Source organism: Anomaloglossus baeobatrachus, chromosome 7 (assembly GCF_048569485.1).
Source record: "Anomaloglossus baeobatrachus isolate aAnoBae1 chromosome 7, aAnoBae1.hap1, whole genome shotgun sequence".
NCBI classification, from domain to species: domain Eukaryota; kingdom Metazoa; phylum Chordata; class Amphibia; order Anura; family Aromobatidae; genus Anomaloglossus; species Anomaloglossus baeobatrachus.
This window is the reverse complement of record NC_134359.1, coordinates 24,362,338-24,388,412: the sequence shown is the minus strand read 5'-3', so window position 1 is coordinate 24,388,412 and position 26,075 is coordinate 24,362,338. Positions and strand designations below refer to the sequence as shown.

General features: G+C 44.4%; 1 protein-coding gene across 1 annotated transcript in view; it reads right to left on the bottom strand.

Moving 5' to 3' along the window:
- Nucleotides 1-383: 383 nt before the first annotated feature.
- The window catches only part of THSD7B (thrombospondin type 1 domain containing 7B), a 593,888-nt gene continuing 568,196 nt past the window's right edge, over nucleotides 384-26,075 (bottom strand). The window contains exons 24-28 of the mRNA XM_075317161.1: nucleotides 23,302-23,397; nucleotides 18,490-18,572; nucleotides 4,415-4,604; nucleotides 2,827-2,914; nucleotides 384-1,661 (exon numbers count right to left, since the gene is read on the bottom strand). Coding sequence (XP_075173276.1) covers nucleotides 1,580-1,661; nucleotides 2,827-2,914; nucleotides 4,415-4,604; nucleotides 18,490-18,572; nucleotides 23,302-23,397 — 539 coding nt within the window. The 3' untranslated portion in view covers nucleotides 384-1,579. The remainder of the gene's footprint in view (nucleotides 1,662-2,826; nucleotides 2,915-4,414; nucleotides 4,605-18,489; nucleotides 18,573-23,301; nucleotides 23,398-26,075) is intronic.

Sequence of the window (26,075 nt, the reverse complement as noted above, 5' to 3'; positions counted from 1 at the left end):
ATAGCGATGTGTGCTGCCGCAGGAACGAGGAACAACTTCGTTACTGCTGCAGTAACGATTTTTGAGAATGGACCCCCGTGTCGCCGATTAGCGATTTTGCACGTTTTTGCAACGATGCAAAATCGCTTATCGGTGTCACACGCAACAACATCGCTAATGCGGCCGGATGTGCGTCACAAATTCCGTGACCCCAACGACTCCGCATTAGCGATGTCGCAGCGTGTAAAGCCCGCTTATGCCATCTTTACCACTCTTCTAGCCGTGCCACCCTGTGTAGGGTCTTCATGGCTTCTTGCCGGCCAGGCCAGACCCTCCCACACTTCTGAGTGATCTCCCACGAGGTCCTGCTGAAAGCACCCATGATATAAGACAGTGGAACCATGTGGTTTCTGATTGACGTTTATTTGCAATAATTACTGAACCCATCACGAGTCTTTCGCTGAAGGCTTCACCGGTGGAGACGGACGGATGATAGATTTTTACATAAATACAAAATTCTGGGCTATAAATATATCACAAAATCCCATGTAGAAAAAATCCGTTTTGCAGGTGTTAAAATGTGAGATCAAGTATATACAGTATATACAACTACATATAATACTGGGGTGGGGAGGGCAAGAGGAGCTCTCCGGCCTTCACGTGACGGACAGACGCCGGCTCCACCTGGATTCTGTGCCGAGTGTATCACGACAGGTATAGTCTACCATCGTCATCTCCAAGCTGCTACGAAACTACAACTCCCAGCATGCACTGACAGCTGCGTAAAAAGTGTCAAAAACACATAATAAATTCTGTGTCCGCCGTGTGCTGCTGATGTGACTCCATATTCACTGCAAGAACTTCTTGATTATCTCCTGAGAGCACCGTGGGACTGTATCATGCGGAGATGGCTCAGTGGTGATGTACAGGAGGATCTGTAAACTCCATCTGATCAGAGGGGACCAGATCGGTGGTGTAACTTTCTCAAAATGCGGCTGAAAACTATTTTGTAGGGAAAATCCGTGGCCCGTGGTGGCCATTGTATTAATAAGAAGGAGTCAAATCCGGCAGATTGGCAACCACTCCCGAATCCTGGCTCATTCTCCATCCCCCGTGTGAAATGCCCATGCGTCCTTGTAAATATTCCAACAAGTCATGAGATGACCCCAATAATTTCCTTGAGGGGCATGGACTGACACCATTATTGGGGCCGATGACCGTTGACCTGGGGATCCTCCGCTAAGTGTCGAAATATGTTTTTTAGTCTAAAAATGTTTAATTCATCCAAATCTCATCCTGTAAAGACCAAAAACAAATCTTGTCTACAAGACGTCCGGGGCCCAGACCAAAATGCGGGTCCAGGATAAAAATCCACGGATTTTTCACGACCCACTTGTGTTATCCACTCCACATCCTCCATATTGTCTCTTATTCTACAGACTCCGATCACACACATTTTAGATTTCACCCAGAAGAATTGTGTCATTCTTTTTTTTTTTTAGAATTCTTGGGAATTTTTTAACTTTTTTCTTTTTCCCCCAAATTCTTGGGATCATATGAGCAGTTAAGGCAGCTGAATATTCCACTTTGTAGTTGTGAGTCACATATCAAAATCTCCGTCGTACGCCAAGGTGAGGGGCTTTTGGGGGGGAAATACAGTCTTCGGTTTCGGTGGCTTTCTGCTGCAAAGTGACAAAGAGAAGAAAACAATGTCATATTAACTGTTTCAGTGTAAGGATAGCTGGTAGAGGAGGAATAGTTTAGGATTAAAGGCATTTAGGCAGGGTTTAATGCCTTACAGTCATTCTATACCTATACTGCTGCTGAAACCTAAAACTAAAAGTCCTTTTCCAGTGCTACATACTATTCTTTGTTTAATAAAACCACTGCTACCTGCAGTCAGTGTAGGGATAACTGGTGGAGGAGGGATAGTTTAGGATTAGAGGCATATAGGCAGGGTTTATTGCCCTACAGTCATTCTATACCTTTACTGTTGCTGCAACCTAAAACTAAAAGTCCTTCCCGGGGCTACATACTATCTTTTCTTTAGTAAATCCGCTGTTACCTGCAGTCAGTATAGGGATAGCTGGTGGAGGAGGGATAGTTTAGGATTAAAGGCATATAGGCAGAGTTTATTGCCCTACAGTCATTCTATACCTATACTGCTGCTGCAACGTAAAACTAAAAGTCCTTCCCAGGGCCACATACTGTCCTTTCTTTAGTGAAACTGCTGCTACCTACAGTCAGTGTAGGGAAAACTTGTGGAGGAGGGATAGTTTAGGATTAAAGGTATATAGGCAGGGTTTATTGCCTTACAATCATTCTATACCTACACTGATGCAGCACCCTAAAACTAAAAGTCCCTTTTCAGGGCTACATGCTGTCTTTTCTTTAGTAAAACTGCTGCTACCTGCAGTCAGTATAGGAAAAACTGGTGGAGGAGGGATAGTTTAGGATTAGAGGCATATAGGCAGAGCTTATTGCCTTACAATCATTCTATACCTATTCTGCAGCTGCAACCTAAAACAAAAACTTCTATGCAGGGCTACATACTGTCTTTTCTTTAGTAAAACTGTTGTTACCTACTGTTCGTATAGGGATAGCTGGTGGAGGAGGGATAGTTTAGGATTAGAGGCATATAGTGGCACTGTTTCTGGAGAAAGTGGCCATGCTTTCATTCTCCATGAAGAGCCTCCTTTAAGGGTATCTTCAAATAAATCTGATCTGTAATTCCCATGGCTGAAATCCACCTAGACTTTTTCCGAAGCATATGACCAAGGTTATGGAGATGCATGAGATGCAGATTATGGCCGAGTACCACAAAATCTTCAAAAAAGAAATACATACCAGACTAAGTAAGAAATAATGATGAGGAAAACCAAGATGAGGAAGCTCCCGACACACACGACATAGACCCAGAGACTCACTCGTCCATCTGTAAATGAGATAGAAGATATGTCACCATCAGTGGAGACCGCTCCAAACATGATAAAGAATAAAATTGGGTTCTCTGCGTTCTCTCTGCATTGTCTTATGGGGTACAGCTCATGGTTGGTCTCTACGATCAGCAGTTGGATCTCAGAGTGATGAAATGTGGGGACTGGAAACCTCTCCGAGGAACGCTTCATGGAATCCTAAGGTACCTGTGTGTTCCTCACCTCTCCATTCAGTAGCATCCTTGGGAGGTCTCTTCATCTCTGAGACAATCTCTTACTTTTCTACAGTCTTCAATGTAAAGGGAACTTATCATCAGAAAATTACTTATTGTTTTAAGAGAAACTAAATTATTATCCTTAAAAAACACAAAATCGATGATAAGGTGTCACGGTTTCGCTGTGCGGAACATTTTGCATTTGGGATGCTTTTGTCACGGCTCCGCTGTGCGGAGCAATTTGCATTTGAAAATGCTCTGCTATGTGTCTTGTGCATTTGCTGACAGGTTGTCTTTCAGCACTACGGTCCACGCTGGTTTTGGGAGTTGACTTCACAGATGCGCCTCATTCCTGGTGATTACTCTGTTTCTTTACTGGACTCGCTCTGTCTGAACTTCACCAGTCGTACTTCCTGTTTGCTCAGTGTGCTCTTGGCTCCTGTCTGGTGTATGTGTTCTGATCTTGGCTTCTGACCTTGGACCTCTTCCTAACCATGTCTCTGTCTGCTCCCCAAACCTTATTATTATTATTATTATTTATTATTATAGCGCCATTTATTCCATGGCGCTTTACAAGTGAAAGAGGGTATACGTACAACAATCATTAACAGTACAAGACAGACTGGTATAGGAGGAGAGAGGACCCTGCCCGCGAGGGCTCACAGTCTACAGGGAATGGGTGATGGTACAATAGGTGAGGACAGAGCTGGTTGCGCAGTGGACTTTATAGTTTATGATAGGATATTACCTCCTGACTTCTGACCTCAGTCCTTTTCCTGACCTCATCTCTGCTCCCTGAACCTTATACGTTACCTCACAGCTTCTGACCTCGGACCTCTTCCAGACTACATCTCTGCTCCCCGAACCTTATATGTTACCTCCCGGCTTCTGACCTCAGACCTCTTCCTGACCTCATCTCTGTCTGCTCCCTGAACCTTATACGTTACCTTCGGCTTCTGACCTCGGACCTCTTTCTGACCACGTCTCTGTCTGCTCCCTGAACCTTATACATTACCTCCCGGCTCCTGACCTCGGACCTCTTTCTGATCATGTCTCTGCTCCCTGTATCTGATACATTACCTCCTAAATTATGACCCCGGCTTGTCTGACTACCCTTCTATTTATACTGCTTGTAGCATCTAGCATCATGTTAGGCACCTTTTTTTTTTCAAAATGGGTCCATAGGGATATATTAGCCAGGAAGGGGGTTAGGTTTTTATTTTTTGATTTTTTTTTACAATGGGACCTTACTAGGCGCCATAAGTGTTTTATTCTCATACTTGCCTTGGTCAAATAGCTGAATGGACCAGTTGAATATCTCTGGGAGTTTGGAGTTGATGGGCTTGCTCTTTGGAATATACGTCTTTACATCGGCCTTCTTAGACTCGATGCCCGGGACCTTTAAGCAGTAGTCGAGGACTCCGCTCGATCTCATGATCTGGGTGTATCCATTCTCACAGCCGCAAAATCCGCTCTGCGGAACAGAAAAAAAAAAGATGAAGTCACCACAGATATCCTATCATAAACTATAAAGTCCCTCTGTGGCGCCACGCACGCCGGCCACCGACCACCCGCGGAGGATACATTTTCATAGGTTGAGTGCAATGAACGGTGAGTGCAGCTCCAGCAGAAACATGAAGCGGGATTATAGATTTGTGTGCGCAGCTGATCGATATGGATGATAGACCACAGACGGCTTTTCTGGTTTGGGGTTATTGATGCTCTGTTTCATGTGCTGGCCTCTCCATGTCATGAATATAAAGCGAGACAAGCGTTGGATGATTAAACTGCAGATATCAATATATAAAAGGAAATGAATATATCCCCGGCACATTAAAGGGGTCTCCGGGGGCTTCTCAGGAGTGCGGAACCCCCATCTACATAACATGCCCGGCATATCTGTGTCTGTTGACAAGCAAGGCGCTCCGAACCCAGAAGGTTTGGAGATTATTGAGCATAATACACCCAGGCAGAAGTCTTGACGTTTCACTTGAAGGCCAAGTACATCTCAGCACTGAATTTATTTTATCGTTCATTCTATATGTTCTTCATTACAATGTCCTACTCTTGTTGCTGCAGCGTGATTGTAACTGTTTATTTCTAGTTGAATTATCTGCAAAAATGTTACAAATCTGTTAGAGCTTTACTATCCCTTCTCTCACAGAGATGGAAGTCGGGAGGGCAGGAGGCTGTTTACAGATCTGCAGTGGATATAGGAGAAAGTATCTAAAGTTTATGGAGGGCAGAGAAAACAAGCAACAGACAGGAATCAAAGCACATAAAAAAGTGCAAAACAGAAGCTATACTAATAAAAAAAAGCAGCACCCTGGACACACACAGCTCACATCCAGCCTATATTACTGGGAGACACACACAGAGCTCACATCCAGCCTATATTACTGGGAGAGACACACACAGCTCACATCCAGCCTATATTACTGGGAGAGAGACACATTCAGAGCTCAAATCCAGCCTATATTACTGGGAGAGACACACAGAGCTCACATCCAGCCTATATTACTGGGAGACACACACAGAGCTCACATCCAGCCTATATTACTGGGAGAGACACACAGACCTCACATCCAGCCTATATTACTGGGAGAGACACACAGAGCTCACATCCAGCCTATATTACTGGGAGAGACACACAGACCTCACATCCAGCCTATATTACTGGGAGAGACACACAGACCTCACATCCAGCCTATATTACTGGGAGAGACACACAGACCTCACATCCAGCCTATATTACTGGGAGAGACACACAGACCTCACATCCAGCCTATATTACTGGGAGAGACACACAGAGCTCACATCCAGCCTATATTACTGGGAGAGACACACAGACCTCACATCCAGCCTATATTACTGGGAGAGACACACAGACCTCACATCCAGCCTATATTACTGGGAGAGACACACAGACCTCACATCCAGCCTATATTACTGGGAGAGACACACAGACCTCACATCCAGCCTATATTACTGGGAGAGACACACAGACCTCACATCCAGCCTATATTACTGGGAGAGACACACAGAGCTCACATCCAGCCTATATTACTGGGAGAGACACACAGACCTCACATCCAGCCTATATTACTGGGAGAGACACACAGACCTCACATCCAGCCTATATTACTGGGAGAGACACACAGACCTCACATCCAGCCTATATTACTGGGAGAGACACACAGACCTCACATCCAGTCTATATTACTGGGAGAGACACAAAGACCTCACATCCAACCTATATTACTGGGAGACACACAGAGCTCACATCCAGCCTATATTACTGGGAGAGACACACAGAGCTCACATCCAGCCTATATTACTGGGAGACACACCAAGCTCACATCCAGCCTATATTACTGGGAGACACACCGAGCTCACATCCAGCCTATATTACTGGGAGAGACACACAGACCTCACATCCAGCCTATATTACTGGGAGAGACACACAGACCTCACATCCAGCCTATATTACTGGGAGAGACACACAGACCTCACATCCAGCCTATATTACTGGGAGAGACACACAGAGCTCACATCCAGCCTATATTACTGGGAGAGACACACAGACCTCACATCCAGCCTATATTACTGGGAGAGACACACAGACCTCACATCCAGCCTATATTACTGGGAGAGACACACAGACCTCACATCCAGCCTATATTACTGGGAGAGACACACAGAGCTCACATCCAGTCTATATTACTGGGAGAGACACAAAGACCTCACATCCAACCTATATTACTGGGAGACACACAGAGCTCACATCCAGCCTATATTACTGGGAGAGACACACAGAGCTCACATCCAGCCTATATTACTGGGAGACACACCGAGCTCACATCCAGCCTATATTACTGGGAGACACACCGAGCTCACATCCAGCCTATATTACTGGGAGAGACACACAGAGCTCACATCCAGCCTATATTACTGGGAGACACACAGAGCTCACATCCAGCCTATATTACTGGGAGAGACACACAGAGCTCACATCCAGCCTATATTACTGGGAGAGACATATAGCTCACATCCAGCCTATATTACTGGGAGAGACATATAGCTCACATCCAGCCTATATTACTGGGAGAGACACACACAGCTCACATCCAGCCTATATTACTGGAAGACACACAGACCTCACATCCAGCCTATATTACTGGGAGAGATATACAGACCTCACATCCAGCCTATATTACTGGGAGAGACATATAGCTCACATCCAGCCTATATTACTGGGAGAGACACACACACACACACCTCACATCCAGCCTATATTAATGGGAGAGACACACAGAGCTCACATCCAGCCTATATTACTGGGAGAGATACACACAGAGCTCACATCTAGCCTATATTACTGGGAGAGACATATAGCTCACATCCATCCTATATTACTGGGAGAGACACACAAACCTCACATCCAGCCTATATTACTGGGACACACACACACACACACACACACACACACACACACACACCTCACATCCAGCCTATATTACTGGGAGAGACACACAGACCTCACATCCAGCCTATATTACTGGGAGAGAGACACAGACCTCACATCCAGCCTATATTACTGGGAGAGACACACAGACCTCACATCCAGTCTACATTACTGGGAGAGACACACAGAGCTCACATCCAGCCTATATAACTGGGAGAGACACACAGACCTCACATTCAGCCTATATTACTGGGAGAGACACACAGAGCTCACATCCAGCCTATATTCCTGGGAGAGACATATAGCTCACATCCAGCCTATATTACTGGGAGACACACAGCTCACATCCAGCCTATACTACTGGGAGACACACAGCTCATATCCAGCCTATATTACTGGGAGACACACAGCTCACATCCAGCCTATATTACTGGGAGACACACAGCTCATATCCAGCCTATATTACTGGGAGACACACAGCTCACATCCAGCGTATATTACTGGGAGAGACACACAGAGCTCACATCCAGCCTATATTACTGGAGAGATACACAGAGCTCACATCTAGCCTATATTACTGGGAGAGACACACAGAGCTCACATCCAGCCTATATTACTGGGAGAGACACACAGAGGTCACATCCAGCCTATATTACTGGGAGAGACACACAGACCTCACATCCAGCCTATATTACTGGGAGAGACACACAGACCTCACATCCAGCCTATATTACTGGGAGACACACAGATCTCACATCCAGCCTATATTACTGGGAGAGACACACAGAGCTCACATCCAGTTTATATTACTGGGAGAGACACACAGAGCTCACATCCAGCCTATATTACTGGGGGAGACACACAGAGCTCACATCCAGCCTATATTACTAGGAGACACACAGATCTCACATGCAGCCTATATTACTGGGGGAGACACACATAGCTCACATCCAGCCTATATTATTAGGAGACACACAGATCTCACATCCAGCCTATATTACTGGGAGAGACACACAGAGCTCACATCCAGCCTATATTACTGGGAGAGACACACAGAGCTCACATCCAGCCTATATTACTGGGAGACACACAGACCTCACATCCAGCCTATATTACTGGGAGAGACACACAGAGCTCACATCCAGCCTATATTACTGGGAGACACACAGATCTCACATCCAGCCTATATTACTGGGAGAGACACACAGAGCTCACATCTAGCTTATATTACTGGGAGAGACACACAGACCTCACATCCAGCCTATATTACTGGGAGAGACACACAGACTTCACATCCAGCCTATATTACTGGGAGACACACACAGCTCACATCCAGCCTATATTACTGGGAGAGACACACAGAGCTCACATCCAGCCTATATTACTGGTAGAGACACACCGAGCTCACATCCAGCCTATATTACTGGGAGAGACACACAGAGCTCACATCCAGCCTATATTACTGGGAGAGACACACAGACCTCACATCCAGCCTATATTACTGGGAGAGACACACAGAGCTCACATCCAGTCTATATTACTGGGAGAGACACACAGAGCTCACATCCAGCCTATATTACTGGGAGACACACAGAGCTCACATCCAGCCTATATTACTGGGAGACACACAGAGCTCACATCCAGCCTATATTACTGGGAGAGACACACCGAGCTCACATCCAGCCTATATTACTGGGAGAGACACACACAGCTCACATCCAGCCTATATTACTGGGAGAGACATATAGCTCACATCCAACCTATATTACTGGGAGAGACACACACAGCTCACATCCAGCCTATATTACTGGAAGACACACAGACCTCACATCCAGCCTATATTACTGGGAGAGATATACAGACCTCACATCCAGCCTATATTACTGGGAGAGACATATAGCTCACATCCAGCCTATATTACTGGGAGAGACACACAAACCTCACATCCAGCCTATATTACTGGGAGAGACACACACACACATCTCACATCCAGCCTATATTAATGGGAGAGACACACAGAGCTCACATCCAGCCTATATTACTGGGAGAGATACACACAGAGCTCACATCTAGCCTATATTACTGGGAGAGACATATAGCTCACATCCATCCTATATTACTGGGAGAGACACACAAACCTCACATCCAGCCTATATTACTGGGAGAGACACACACACACACACCTCACATCCAGCCTATATTAATGGGAGAGACACACAGAGCTCACATCCAGCCTATATTACTGGGAGAGAGACACAGACCTCACATCCAGCCTATATTACTGGGAGACACACAGAGCTCACATCCAGCCTATATTACTGGGAGAGACACACAGACCTCACATCCAGCCTATATTACTGGGAGAGACACACAGAGCTCACATCCAGCCTATATTACTGGGAGAGACACAGACCTCACATCCAGCCTATATTACTGGAGAGACACACAGAGCTCACATCCAGCCTATATCACTGGGAGAGACACACAGACCTCACATCCAGCCTATATTACTGGGAGAGACACACAGAGCTCACATCCAGCCTATATTACTGGGAGAGACACACAGACCTCACATCCAGCCTATATTACTGGGAGAGACACACAGACCTCATATACAGTCTGTATTACTGGGAGAGAGACACAGACCTCACATCCAGCCTATATTACTGGGAGAGACACACAGACCTCACATCCAGTCTACATTACTGGGAGAGACACACAGAGCTCACATCCAGCCTATATTACTGGGAGAGACACACAGACCTCACATTCAGCCTATATTACTGGGAGAGACACACAGAGCTCACATCCAGCCTATATTCCTGGGAGAGACATATAGCTCACATCCAGCCTATATTACTGGGAGACACACAGCTCACATCCAGCGTATATTACTGGGAGAGACACACAGAGCTCACATCCAGCCTATATTACTGGAGAGATACACAGAGCTCACATCTAGCCTATATTACTGGGAGAGACACACAGAGCTCACATCCAGCCTATATTACTGGGAGACACACAGACCTCACATCCAGCCTATATTACTGGGAGAGACACAGAGACCTCACATCCAGCCTATATTACTGGGAGAGACACACAGAGCTCACATCCAGCCTATATTACTGGGAGAGACACACAGAGCTCACATCCAGCCTATATTACTGGGAGAGACATATAGCTCACATCCAGCCTATATTACTGGGAGAGACATATAGCTCACATCCAGCCTATATTACTGGGAGAGACACACACAGCTCACATCCAGCCTATATTACTGGAAGACACACAGACCTCACATCCAGCCTATATTACTGGGAGAGATATACAGACCTCACATCCAGCCTATATTACTGGGAGAGACATATAGCTCACATCCAGCCTATATTACTGGGAGAGACACACACACACACACCTCACATCCAGCCTATATTAATGGGAGAGACACACAGAGCTCACATCCAGCCTATATTACTGGGAGAGATACACACAGAGCTCACATCTAGCCTATATTACTGGGAGAGACATATAGCTCACATCCATCCTATATTACTGGGAGAGACACACAAACCTCACATCCAGCCTATATTACTGGGAGAGACACACACACACACACACACACACCTCACATCCAGCCTATATTAATGGGAGAGACACACAGAGCTCACATCCAGCCTATATTACTGGGAGACACACAGACCTCACATCCAGCCTATATTACTGGGAGAGAGACACAGACCTCACATCCAGCCTATAATACTGGGAGAGACACACAGACCTCACATCCAGTGTACATTACTGGGAGAGACACACAGAGCTCACATCCAGCCTATATAACTGGGAGAGACACACAGACCTCACATTCAGCCTATATTACTGGGAGAGACACACAGAGCTCACATCCAGCCTATATTCCTGGGAGAGACATATAGCTCACATCCAGCCTATATTACTGGGAGACACACAGCTCACATCCAGCCTATATTACTGGGAGACACACAGCTCATATCCAGCCTATATTACTGGGAGACACATAGCTCACATCCAGCCTATATTACTGGGAGACACACAGCTCATATCCAGCCTATATTACTGGGAGACACACAGCTCACATCCAGCGTATATTACTGGGAGAGACACACAGAGCTCACATCCAGCCTATATTACTGGAGAGATACACAGAGCTCACATCTAGCCTATATTACTGGGAGAGACACACAGAGCTCACATCCAGCCTATATTACTGGGAGAGACACACAGAGGTCACATCCAGCCTATATTACTGGGAGAGACACACAGACCTCACATCCAGCCTATATTACTGGGAGAGACACACAGACCTCACATCCAGCCTATATTACTGGGAGACACACAGATCTCACATCCAGCCTATATTACTGGGAGAGACACACAGAGCTCACATCCAGTTTATATTACTGGGAGAGACACACAGAGCTCACATCCAGCCTATATTACTGGGGGAGACACACAGAGCTCACATCCAGCCTATATTACTAGGAGACACACAGATCTCACATGCAGCCTATATTACTGGGGGAGACACACATAGCTCACATCCAGCCTATATTATTAGGAGACACACAGATCTCACATCCAGCCTATATTACTGGGAGAGACACACAGAGCTCACATCCAGCCTATATTACTGGGAGAGACACACAGAGCTCACATCCAGCCTATATTACTGGGAGACACACAGAGCTCACATCCAGCCTATATTACTGGGAGAGACACACAGAGCTCACATCCAGCCTATATTACTGGGAGCACACAGATCTCACATCCAGCCTATATTACTGGGAGAGACACACAGAGCTCACATCTAGCTTATATTACTGGGAGAGACACACAGACCTCACATCCAGCCTATATTACTGGGAGAGACACACAGACTTCACATCCAGCCTATATTACTGGGAGACACACACAGCTCACATCCAGCCTATATTACTGGGAGAGACACACAGAGCTCACATCCAGCCTATATTACTGGTAGAGACACACCGAGCTCACATCCAGCCTATATTACTGGGAGAGACACACAGAGCTCACATCCAGCCTATATTACTGGGAGAGACACACAGACCTCACATCCAGCCTATATTACTGGGAGAGACACACAGAGCTCACATCCAGTCTATATTACTGGGAGAGACACACAGAGCTCACATCCAGCCTATATTACTGGGAGACACACAGAGCTCACATCCAGCCTATATTACTGGGAGACACACAGAGCTCACATCCAGCCTATATTACTGGGAGAGACACACCGAGCTCACATCCAGCCTATATTACTGGGAGAGACACACACAGCTCACATCCAGCCTATATTACTGGGAGAGACATATAGCTCACATCCAGCCTATATTACTGGGAGAGAGATATAGCTCACATCCAGCCTATATTACTGGGAGAGACACACACAGCTCACATCCAGCCTATATTACTGGAAGACACACAGACCTCACATCCAGCCTATATTACTGGGAGAGATATACAGACCTCACATCCAGCCTATATTACTGGGAGAGACATATAGCTCACATCCAGCCTATATTACTGGGAGAGACACACAAACCTCACATCCAGCCTATATTACTGGGAGAGACACACACACACCTCACATCCAGCCTATATTAATGGGAGAGACACACAGAGCTCACATCCAGCCTATATTACTGGGAGAGATACACACAGAGCTCACATCTAGTCTATATTACTGGGAGAGACATATAGCTCACATCCATCCTATATTACTGGGAGAGACACACAAACCTCACATCCAGCCTATATTACTGGGAGAGACACACACACACACACCTCACATCCAGCCTATATTAATGGGAGAGACACACAGAGCTCACATCCAGCCTATATTACTGGGAGAGAGACACAGACCTCACATCCAGCCTATATTACTGGGAGACACACAGAGCTCACATCCAGCCTATATTACTGGGAGAGACACACAGACCTCACATCCAGCCTATATTACTGGGAGAGACACACAGAGCTCACATCCAGCCTATATTACTGGGAGAGACACAGACCTCACATCCAGCCTATATTACTGGAGAGACACACAGAGCTCACATCCAGCCTATATCACTGGGAGAGACACACAGACCTCACATCCAGCCTATATTACTGGGAGAGACACACAGAGCTCATATCCAGCCTATATTACTGGGAGAGACACACAGACCTCACATCCAGCCTATATTACTGGGAGAGACACACAGACCTCATATACAGTCTGTATTACTGGGAGAGAGACACAGACCTCACATCCAGCCTATATTACTGGGAGAGACACACAGACCTCACATCCAGTCTACATTACTGGGAGAGACACACAGAGCTCACATCCAGCCTATATTACTGGGAGAGACACACAGACCTCACATTCAGCCTATATTACTGGGAGAGACACACAGAGCTCACATCCAGCCTATATTCCTGGGAGAGACATATAGCTCACATCCAGCCTATATTACTGGGAGACACACAGCTCACATCCAGCCTATATTACTGGGAGACACACAGCTCATATCCAGCCTATATTACTGGAAGACACACAGCTCACATCCAGCGTATATTACTGGGAGAGACACACAGAGCTCACATCCAGCCTATATTACTGGAGAGATACACAGAGCTCACATCTAGCCTATATTACTGGGAGAGACACACAGAGCTCACATCCAGCCTATATTACTGGGAGAGACACACAGAGGTCACATCCAGCCTATATTACTGGGAGAGACACACAGACCTCACATCCAGCCTATATTACTGGGAGAGACACACAGACCTCACATCCAGCCTATATTACTGGGAGACTCACAGATCTCACATCCAGCCTATATTACTGGGAGAGACACACAGACCTCACATCCAGCCTATATTACTGGGAGAGACACACAGACCTCACATCCAGCCTATATTACTGGGAGAGACACACTGAGCTCACATCCAGCCTATATTACTGGGAGAGACACACAGACCTCACATCCAGCCTATATTACTGGAGAGACACACAGAGCTCACATCCAGCCTATATTACTGGGAGAGACACACTGAGCTCACATCCAGCCTATATTACTGGGGGAGACACACAGAGCTCACATCCAGCCTATATTACTAGGAGACACACAGATCTCACATGCAGCCTATATTCCTGGGGGAGACATATAGCTCACATCCAGCCTATATTGCCGGGAGACACACAGACCTCACATCCAACCTATATTACTGGGAGACACACAGCTCACATCCAGCCTGCATTACTGGGAGAGATACACAGAGATCACATATATATATATATATATATATACACACACACACATATATAAATATACATTTAATTTATTTTTATTTTATTTTTTTATTTTATTTTTTCTTCTGCCACGGAGCCTGCAATGAAGTGATCAAAGGGGGGTGCTGGGTATTAGGCCTCAATCGATCTTATATTGAGGTCCTTCTCTCCCCATAGATGTGCATGGTGTCTGATGCTGTAGTTTTGGCAACATTTGATGTTGTAGCTGCAATACCATACACAATCCCTGGCAAAGGGAGGCGCTGCTTCTGGATGAAAGCAGCCATGGTATATCCCTTTAAGGAAAGTTTCTATTGCAAGTCCATGCTACAAATCTACATTATGGATGACAGCAATCCCCTTTTAGAAGCAGGAAAGTAATTTACGCTGCTGATGTAATTATTCCTTGGACTCTGCAGACTGCACTGAACCGTATCCAGAATACGACCTGGAAGGAATCATTCCATGGCGGCTTTCGCTATTACTCCAGTATATGGGGACCATTATTTCTTCTCCCTGCCGTTCTTCCAGCTCGTGGAGGGTAGAGGTAGTCAGGCTGGGGCTCGGGGATCAGATCAGTGCTGAAAAGAACTCTAATTTATCGCATAATTGCACTTTTTATAACATGGACGGATAGTTGCTGAGAATATCAGGGGATCGCCCTTGGAAATTGCACTTTATAGCGCCATTTAGTGGTGGTATGGCAATATGTTGTGTCTGTCCCCATAGTAGTGAATGGAGCAGAGCCACAATGCTATGCACAAACTATGGTCAGGTGTGAAAGGCAGCAGTTATGTTTTTCTAAACGTGGACAATTCCTTTAAGTGAATGGAGTTGCAATACCAGATGCGGCCCATAGAGGCACTGTTCTCTAAAAATTGCAGCTCCCACTGAACCCAATGATGACTTTATATTTGGTGAGCGCCCCCTGGTGGTAGTAAAAAGATGTTATCATTTCACTGATGGTTTCTTCTGATCACCCGAAGCTCAGGCTGCTACTTTATCCTCTATGCTTTATACTGCAGCTCTGGTTTTTCAGATTGGTTCATCACAGGAACTCATCATATTTGGGGGCCAATATGTTTTTTGTATTTAAAAATAATTAAAAACTTTGCACCATTGGACTTTTACAGGTTCTTTGTTTCCTTGCACTTTTCTGGCTGCAGAATGACTTTACAAGGAATCGGTCAGTGAGCTCGTCCTACCAGAGAGTTTGTGACACTTTTATTTTCCTGTTAGCTGATTTATGACCACAAAGTTCAGCTCAACTTTTTATGTGGACTGTGGTCATGAATGTGAGTGCAAAAAAAGAGACATAAATAAGCAAAAAAAGCCCTTTCAGAATTAGCTCGCTGACAGACTCTTAGTTGACTCATTTTGCAGCCAAAAATGTTCAGCAACACAAAAAGAGTCTGTAAAAGCCAAATGATGCAAAATTGTTAATAAAATTATTTTTGCAAATGGGTTTTATAAAAAAAAATGATGCAAATGTGATATATGGACCATTTTTATGACACCCAATTGTGCAAATAATTTTAACAATTTTTCATCATTAAGAGCTAAATGACATCTGACGTCCAAAGACGAAGGCAATGATCCTCAATAAGCTGAGAGGGGCCTCTGTAGTAGAAACATTACTGGTTTCCTAGAATTGTACCCATAATGAAAGCAGCAGGAGAATGGGGGATGCAAAAAGGAAAAGGGTCAAAATTAGAAAAACGTCTCCTTTCCTTTTCAAAACAGCGCCACTACAATTTACAGGCTGTATCTGGTACTGCAGCTCCATTGAAGTGAATGGGGATGAGATGTATTATCATACACAACCCATAAACAGATGAGCTGCTGGTTTTTTTGGAAGAATGGAGCCACTTTTTTCTCACCCTGGATGAGTTTTAACCCCTTCACGACCTATGACGTACTGGTACATCATAGGTCGTGTTGCTGCCTTTGATGAAAGTATATTATTTAAATTAAAAAAGCTTTAAAAAATATTAAATAAATTAAAAAAAAAAAGAAAAAAACACAACATTCAAATAAAATCACCCCCATTGAAGATAAAACAATTAAAAAATACACATATTTGGTAACACCGAGATTAGAAATGTTCGATCTATCAAAACATAAAATAAATTAATCCGATCATTAAAAATAAAATAAAATAAATCTTTACTTTTATATAGCGCTAACATATTCCGTAGCGCTTCACATACATCAGGAACACTGTCCCCATTGGTGCTCACAATCTAAATTCCCTATTTGTATGTCTTTTGAGTGTGGAAGGAAACCGGAGAACCCGGAAGAAACCTACGCAAGCACGGAGAGAACATACAAACTCCTTGCAGAAGTCCTTGGTGGGATTTGAACTCAGGACCCCAGCGCTGCAAGACTGCAGTGCTAACCACTGAGCCACCACAAGACTTCAATGCTAACCACTGAGCCACCACAAGACTGCAGTGCTAACCACTGAGCCACCACAAGACTGCAGTGCTAACCACTGAACCACAAGGCTGCAGTTCTAACCACTGAGCCACCGTGCCGCCTAATAAACAGTGTAAACAGCGTAACAAAAAAAAAAATCAAAAAGCCAGAATGACTTTTTTTTGGTCGCCGGAACATTGCCATAAATTACAATAAGAGGCAATTACAACTACACAAAAATGATGTAATTAAAAACATCAGTTCAAGGCACAAAAAATAAGTCATTAATGAGCCTCAGATTCCTGAAAAATAAAATATTACGGTTATTGGAAAATGGCGCCAAAAGTGTTTTTATTTTTTTTACTAACCTCCTGATTTTTTTTTCCATCAGCTACATAAAAATAAAAATGAAATAAATAAATATATATATATATATATATATATATTAAAAAAAAATAATATTCATATATATATATATATATATATATATATATATATATATACACACACACACACACACGCACACACGCACACACGCACACGCGCACACACGCACACACGCACACACTCTCACTCACACACACACACACTCACTCACTCACACGTTTGGTATCTACGAACTCGTACTGACCTGGATAACCATAACATAAGGTCAGTTTTAATATATGGCGAACACGGTAAATAAAAACACCAAAAAATAGTTGTGGAATGGCACTTTTGTTGCAGTTGTACCGCACATGGAATATATTCCTGTTTTCCAGTACACTATATGGTATAATGAATGGTGCTAATCAAAAATATAACTCATGCAAAAATATAAGCCCTGATATGGCTATATTAACGGGGAAAAAAAAGTATTTATTGGCCTTGGAGAAAAAGAAAAACAGAAAATCGCCAGGTGGTGAAGGGGTTAAGTTGTGCGAGTCTGTGATGTAGGAGTCTGGTCTACCAAGGACAACCCAATACAATGGATAGAGGTCCCCATGGTACGCCAGCATGGTGCATTTGGTAATACTTTGGAAGTAACCATATCTGATACCTTTAGCTATTACCATAAACCTCCACTAGGAGGCAGTATTTCCTTTCGATCAGACATTTTTTTCCCATCTATTCCTCCCTTTCTAAGTAGGTTACCTGCAGACAATACGAAAATGGTTTTTTGCATGGTGGGTCGCAGTGTCGAACAGCTGCCGGCCGGGAGTTCGGAGAGCAGCCTCCTGCAGGGAGAAAAACATCAATAGCTGATATTATTTAAGCCACTTTCTTCACCCTCCTCCCATCTCGACATCAGCCCTCGGTAAAATGTTCTGCGCCCCGGCTGTGTTTTTGTTCCTTTTGTGCCGGTGAGGAGGTTCGCTGATGCTAAGTGGCAGCGGCAGGAATCGATGATATTGTGCTTGCTGCAAATATTCTATTATATTGTTTATTATACGGCAAAGGATTCCGCGGCGCTGCGAGATGATAGCGACGTATGGAGGGCGGCGGGGGGGAGAGTGAGCGCAGGCCTCATACGGAAAGACAAAAAATGCAATATTTTCCATAGTCGGCGGCCTTGCATAAATTCCAAAAACGAGGTTGGTATTTGGAGCAGTGGCCAAAAGATGCGCCCCTTATATCAAATCCAATCTACTCTATAGGCTCCGCTGCATTGCATTGTGGGAGAATGGTTTGGATAAACTGACTTGTTTTTGGATACTTAATATATTACACCAATCATGTTTTTATTTAAAGTACATCTATTGTTTTATTTGTAAAAATCAAATGCATAAAAGATTTGGAGCACTTTGCTAAAATTCTTGATAAGTCTACGAAGCTCCATTCCTTTACTACAGAGCGAAAAACTTGTTTGTTTGTTAAAATCTTCCTTGCCGATGGCTGCCACTAGATGGCGCTGTGTATACTGCAGCAATCCTAATGTAATGCAGATGCCCCTAGTGGTGGAACCTGGCAGCACTACGTTTTGCAAATGACCTTGACTTGTCATCACGTCTCCGGTCTTTGCAGTAATTAATTTGGGTGCAAAATATTATCAGTCCTTGGATTTCAGAAGACTGCGGCATATGGGATTCCTATACGGGGCGTAGAGGTTAATCCGCGCCACCACTGGTCCGGATATCAGCCTGGATCCAGCCATTTCTCCAGGGTGATAATTAAAGCTTATTTAGCATAAATTACACATAAGTAAACCTGGCGTTCTTGGCTGCGGCTCATTTAATGGCTAAAATACACATATCAGGGAATTCAGCGCAGAAGTAACTCTGAAATTGTAGGATTATGTCACTAAAATCAATCATTTACATGGGACTGCCGGTAAAATGTTCTGAAAATAATCAGTCTAATGATAAAATCCAAATTAGTAAAATTTCAGATATTAAATTCTAGAATTTTTGATTGATTTTGTATCATTTAGCTCTTGTTTTCATGAATGATGAATCCTTGTTGTTTTATATTAATTTTACAATATTTATTTGTATTTTATTGTTTTTTTGTTTTTTCTTTGTGATTTTATGGTTTTTCGCACATGAATAAAAAAAAGGTGAAGGGATATTTTCAAGGAATAATTTCCCGGTTGCTGGGGATCTGCAGGCTGGGGTCCTCCATCACTCCATGGATTCAGATGAACGATTCGGTACATTAGGAGCCAACTGGGTGAGCTTAAAGGGAACAGGTCAGCAGGTTTTTATACTCCAAACTAATGTTGTCAATGTAAAGGTGCTGTAATTCTGCTTACATCCGTACGTTTAGTTTAGAAATCTGGGTATATAGTCATGGCTGAAAGGGTTGGCACGCTTGAAATTGTACCTGAAAATTCCTGGAAAATTATTGCAATTCCATGTTTTGTTATACTCTTGTTTATTTCCTTTGTGTGTATTTGAACAACACAAAAAACTGAGAAAAAAAAGGCAAATTGGACATAAATGCACACAAAACTTCAAAAATGGGCTAGACAAAATTGTTGCCCTTTCAAAATTGTAGGTAAACAACTTTGTTTCAGGCATGTGCTGCTCGTTTATACTCATTTGTGGCAAGTGACAGGTGTGGGCAATATGAAAATCACACCTGAAACCAGGTGAAAAGGGGAGAAGTTGACTCAATCTTTGCATTGTGTGTCTGAGTGTGCCACACTAAGGATAGAGAATAGAAAGAGAAGAGAACTGTCTGAAAACCAAGTGTTGAAAAATATCAACAATCTCAAGGCTCCAAGTCCATCTCCAGACATATTGATGTCTCTCTGTCCACAGTGTGCAACATAATTAGGAAGTTTATAACCATGCATTATCTTTTTTAGAAAGTTATGGTTGAATTATATGCAGCAGGACGGATACTGCATGTACAGCTCAGCTGCTTCACTTCCTGCCAGTCTCCTACCAGTGACTACCAGTCGCTCTTCCTTCAGTGACCTGCCTGTCCTGCCCGAGATCTTGTGCAAGTGCTGTCAGTGGGGCAGTGCATGCACAGTAAGATCCTGATGAAGAAGGCTGCTAATGTCTGGAAGGATCTGCATTGTTTTCCAGACAACGAGCATCTCCTACAGTACAACAACTGGTGAGGAAACAACCACGACGCAGATTAGAACCTTACTGTGCATGCACCGCCCTGGGGAATGAGGGTGCATGCACTAGACCACGGGCAGGAGAGGTAAGTGACCAATCAATCACTTACAAGAGACAGGCGGAGGTTGGGAACAGAAGCAGCAGAGCTGTAAGTGTAGTGTCCGCCTCGCTGCACTATTCATTTACATAATGCAAAAATGAAGTTCTCCTCAGTCCAATCTATGAGCTAACATGTTAATCCAGAGGAAGCAAAAACCCTATGGGGCAGACGCTAATTGTCCCATATTAGGAGGAAAAGTCCTTCCTGACTCCACATGAGGTAATGAGTCTAATTCCCTGGATCAAAGTCCATCACAGAATCTACTGCCCATAACTTGTAATATTATATTTATCAAAAAAGACATCCCGGCCTCCTTGTACTTTGGTAGTGAATCAACTATTACCAAAAATAAAGGTACAGATGTAATCAGTGTTACACAGATGGCAATAAATTGGGGGCAGGTTCCCTTTCACACGAGGTTGGTGGGCTTTTCCCATAAAGCTACCAGTCTGGATGGACTGTACCAAGGCCTGAGGGAGCCATGACCATGAGAAACAGTAGGGACTAAGTGATCTTTCCCTTGTGCACAATCCTTCGAAGACGGAGTCATCAAGGGTCGCCAAGATGTATGGGTTCTCAAGGGTAGGTCAGGTCATCAAGGTTATTGAGGAACACGAAGATGTATGGGTATTCAAGGGTAGGTCAGATCATCACGGTTATTGAAGGACACGAAGATGTATGGGTATTCAAGGGTAGGTCAGGTCATCAAGGTTATTGAGGGACACAAAGATGTATGGGTATTCAAGGGTAGGTCAGGTTATCAAGGTTATTGAGGAACACGAAGATGTATGGGTATTCAAGGGTAGGTCAGATCATCACGGTTATTGAAGGACACGAAGATGTATGGGTATTCAAGGGTAAGTCAGGTCATCACGGTTATTGAAGGACACGAACATGTATGGGTATTCAAGGGTAGGTCAGGTCATCAAGGTTATTGAGGGACACAAAGATGTATGGGTATTCAAGGGTAGGTCAGGTCATCACGGTTATTTAAGGACACTAAGATGTATGGGTATTCAAGGGTAGGTCAGGTCATCACGGTTATTTAAGGACACGAACATGTATGGGTATTCAAGGGTAGGTCAGGTCATCAAGGTTATTGAGGGACACGAACATGTATGGGTATTCAAGGGTAGGCCAGGTTGTCAAGGTTATTGAGGGACACGAACATGTATGGGTATTCAAGGGTAGGCCAGGTTATCAAGGTTATTGAGGGACACAAAGATGTATGGGTATTCAAGGGTAGGTCAGGTTATCAAGGTTATTGAAGGACACTAAGATGTATGGGTATTCAAGGGTAGGTCAGGTCATCAAGGTTATTGAAGGACACGAAGATGTATGGGTATTCAAGGGTAGGTCAGGTCATCAAGGTTATTGAGGGACACAAAGATGTATGGGTATTCAAGGGTAGGTCAGGTCATCACAGTTATTTAAGGACACTAAGATGTATGGGTATTCAAGGGTAGGTCAGGTCATCAAGGTTATTGAGGGACATGAAGATGTATGGGTATTGGCTAAGTGCCATATTTTTTTGCACTGTGAATGAAGATGATAAAGGTTGTTCAGACCAATTTTGCACCTAATCCAATGTATTGGAGTGAAAGTCTATTGTGGGCCAACCAACTAATCAAGAAGATGTCAATCCTGAGAGCTTATTGATCTCAGCTCAAGATGGTGGACATGAAACGGAGGCCAAGGAGAGCACAAAGTGACTCCATCTGCCTCGGTAAACTCATTGACCCTGTCGGGAATTGTGCATGGCTTCTGCTTTTTAATGCCCCAAATGGGGCAAAAACACAATGTATATTATGGAGTCCTGTGACTTCTTGGCTCTTTAAGGGTAAGTAGTTATACGTACTGTCCTGGGCTTCTGTGACCACTTGGCTTTTTATGGAGGAGCTCCTTAGATGGGACGGTTATGGCGTTCTCTTAGTGCCAAACTATTTTTAGAGGGCAAACCCTGCTTAGCGGACATCCATGGGAAGACGGTGGCTGCCGGGTTATATTCGCTGTTATGGGGGTACTGTGATTAGTTTGCATTTTTTTGGTGGGAGAATTGTTAGTGGAAATGATGAAATGCTGCTGCTTATCAACCTAAAAATACAAATCTGAATATTCCAGGTATTTCTATCATGAGTAGTGCAGTAACTAATGACTGCGCCTCTTGGAAACCAAACGTCTCCAGAGACAGATCAGAGGCTTCTTCTCCATCCTCGGAGTCCTGACATTAAGAGATGATTAAAAGGAATGAGGATGGTGAGGAATCTCTCTGGAGTTCGGGCGATGATGTACCTGTGACGTTCAGCCCATCCGAGCGCTGGCACCAGACCGTCCTCTTATTATCCATCCAGGGGCTCATCCTCCACGAGTATCGGAAACACTTTCCCCCTGTGAGGAAGCAGATGATCCGCGTCACAATCCCTCCAGTCACCTGCACATTATTATCTACCTCCTTCTCCTTCCAAGGCAGGAAGCCTCCATCTGTCGGTGACTAATTGCTTGAATTAGACGGAAGCGGTGGACTCGATCTCGGGGAGATGATATCTAACATTAGCGGAGCGGAGCACTGGGCAAATATAATGCGGGAGCCAAAAAGGTGCAAAACCTTGTAACGTGGAGCCAGATTCCTGGATTATTAATAAACGCTAAGTGAGGCCGAGAGAGTATCTGAAATGTACGCCAGCCATTATTACAGCCGGCGCTGCCAACTTCTGCCTCTCAGCTGTGGTTTTTCTGCCAAGTCGGCCTCTGTAGAAATCGTGGCAGTGATTACTTTGACAACCTTAAATGCCGTAAATAAAAACAAAACACAACGGGAGGGGGGTAACAGGGGCAAAAAGTAAGAGGAGCGGCCCCTCGGTGTGTAACCCATCCCCTTATACATCCCCCCGCAGAATACATCTACATATACAGTGCTTGTAGGGCAGCACAGCCTCCAGCAGGGGGAGGGCTGGAGTCGACAGCGGCTGAGGTTAATCATGGTCGCCCCCGTTACTATGGTCCAGGGGGAAGCGGAGAACACCCTCCCCGGCATCACAGAATCCGGCATGCCTAGATAGATAAGGTTTTACAGGAAGGGGCCACACAACATAACCCAAGAAAATGGAAAATCACTTTAAATAGATTATAAATGTATGAAAAGGATATGTAAAGATCTGAGCGGTGACCTTAAAAGCAGGTGCTATAGCAACAACACGCAGCCCCAAGGCCTAGAGACTGCAGGAAAACAATGCCTTGTGTATACATGCTTATATATAACGATACCCACTCTACATATACAGTGTATACGCTGTGTGGAGAGGAGGATTCAGCCCCATGGCTTTATCATCACATTTAGGTTTTTTTTTTTTATTCTGTCCAAATGCCCCCAATGCAGAACAACGGCCCTGTGGCCCCCGGTTGAATAACCTTTGTCCATGTGAAACCTCCAGTACATAACCTTCAGCCCCATGACACCCAATATATAAGCTTCAGCCCCATTACTCCCAATATATAAGCTTCAGCCCCATTACTCCCAATATATAAGCTTCAGACCCATTACCCCCAATAGAGTGCCTTGCGTAAGTATTCGGCCCCCTTAAATTTTTCAACTTGTTACCACATTTCAGGCTTCAAAGATAAAGATAGAAATTTTAATGTTCTGTGAAGAATCAACAACAAGTGACACAATTGTGAAGTTGAACGAAATTTATTGCTTATTTTAAGCTTTTGTAATAAAGAATAAACTGAAAATTGGGGCGTGCAATATTATTCATCCCCTTTACTTTCAGTGCAGCAAACTCACTCCAGAAGTTCATTGAGGATCTCTGAATGATCTAATGTTGTCCTAAATGACTGATGATGATAAATATAAGCCCCTGTGTGTAATCAAGTCTCCGTATAAATGCCCCTGCTCTGTGATAGTCTCAGGGTTCTGTGTAAAGCGCAGAGAGCATCATGAAGACCAAGGAACACAACAGGCAGGTCCATGATACTGTTGTGGAGAAGTTTAAAGCCGGATTTGGTTACAAAAAGATTTCCACAACTTTAAACATCCCAAGAAGCACTGTGCAAGCGATCATATTGGAATGGTAGGAGTGTTGAGGAAAGCCATAAGATGAAATACTTAATTAACCTCTGGACATAGAGCACTGTGAGAAGTGTGTTCAATGAAATGAATTCTCTATACATAAGCCAGTCAATCTTCAGAGGAACCCAAGATGGCCCCCGATGACATCACAGACCCTACCATCAGCATGGATCCACCAGATGACATCCCTCCCATCACCATCACCATGGATTCACCCATTGAAGTCCGACCCGCCCATCAACAGAAACACAGATCTCCCCATTGGCTAGCCCATGAACTGTCCCACTAAATGGGCATATCTGAACTTGTGTACGCCCCTAGCCTATATCAAGAGGATGCATGCTCTGTACTCGCTCTGTTTGGTGCCATCTTTACTGTGATCAAGAAGAGATTTCACATCCAACTGTGTCTGGTGTGATTTCCTAACGCATGCACTTGGTCTAAACCAATTAGGCCAGGCAGTAGGCAACTAGTGATCTCTGGTTAAGAGTTCACCCTAACAGGAGTATCATACCACTGCAAATCTACCAAGACCCGGCCGTCCATCCAAACTTTCATCTCACACAAGGAGAAGACTGATCAGAGATGCAGCCAAGAGGCCCGTGATCCCTCTGGATGATCTGCAGAGATCTACAGCTGAGGTGGGAGAGTCTGTCCATAGGACAAAAATCAGTCTACACTGCACAAATCTGGCCTTTATGGAAGAGTGGCAAGAAGAAAGCCATTTCTCAAAGATATCCATAAAAAGTGCTGTTTAAAGTTTGCCATAAGCCACCTGGAGACACCAAACATGTGGAAGAAGGTGCTCTGGTCAGATGAAACCAAAATCAAACTTTTTGGGCACAATGCCAAACAATATGTTTGGTGTAAAAGCAACACAGCTCATCGCCCTGAACACACCATCCCCACTGTCAAACATGGTGGTGGCAGCATCATGGTTTGGGCCTGCTTTTCTTCAGCAGGAACAGGGAAGATGGTTAAAATTGATGGGAAGATG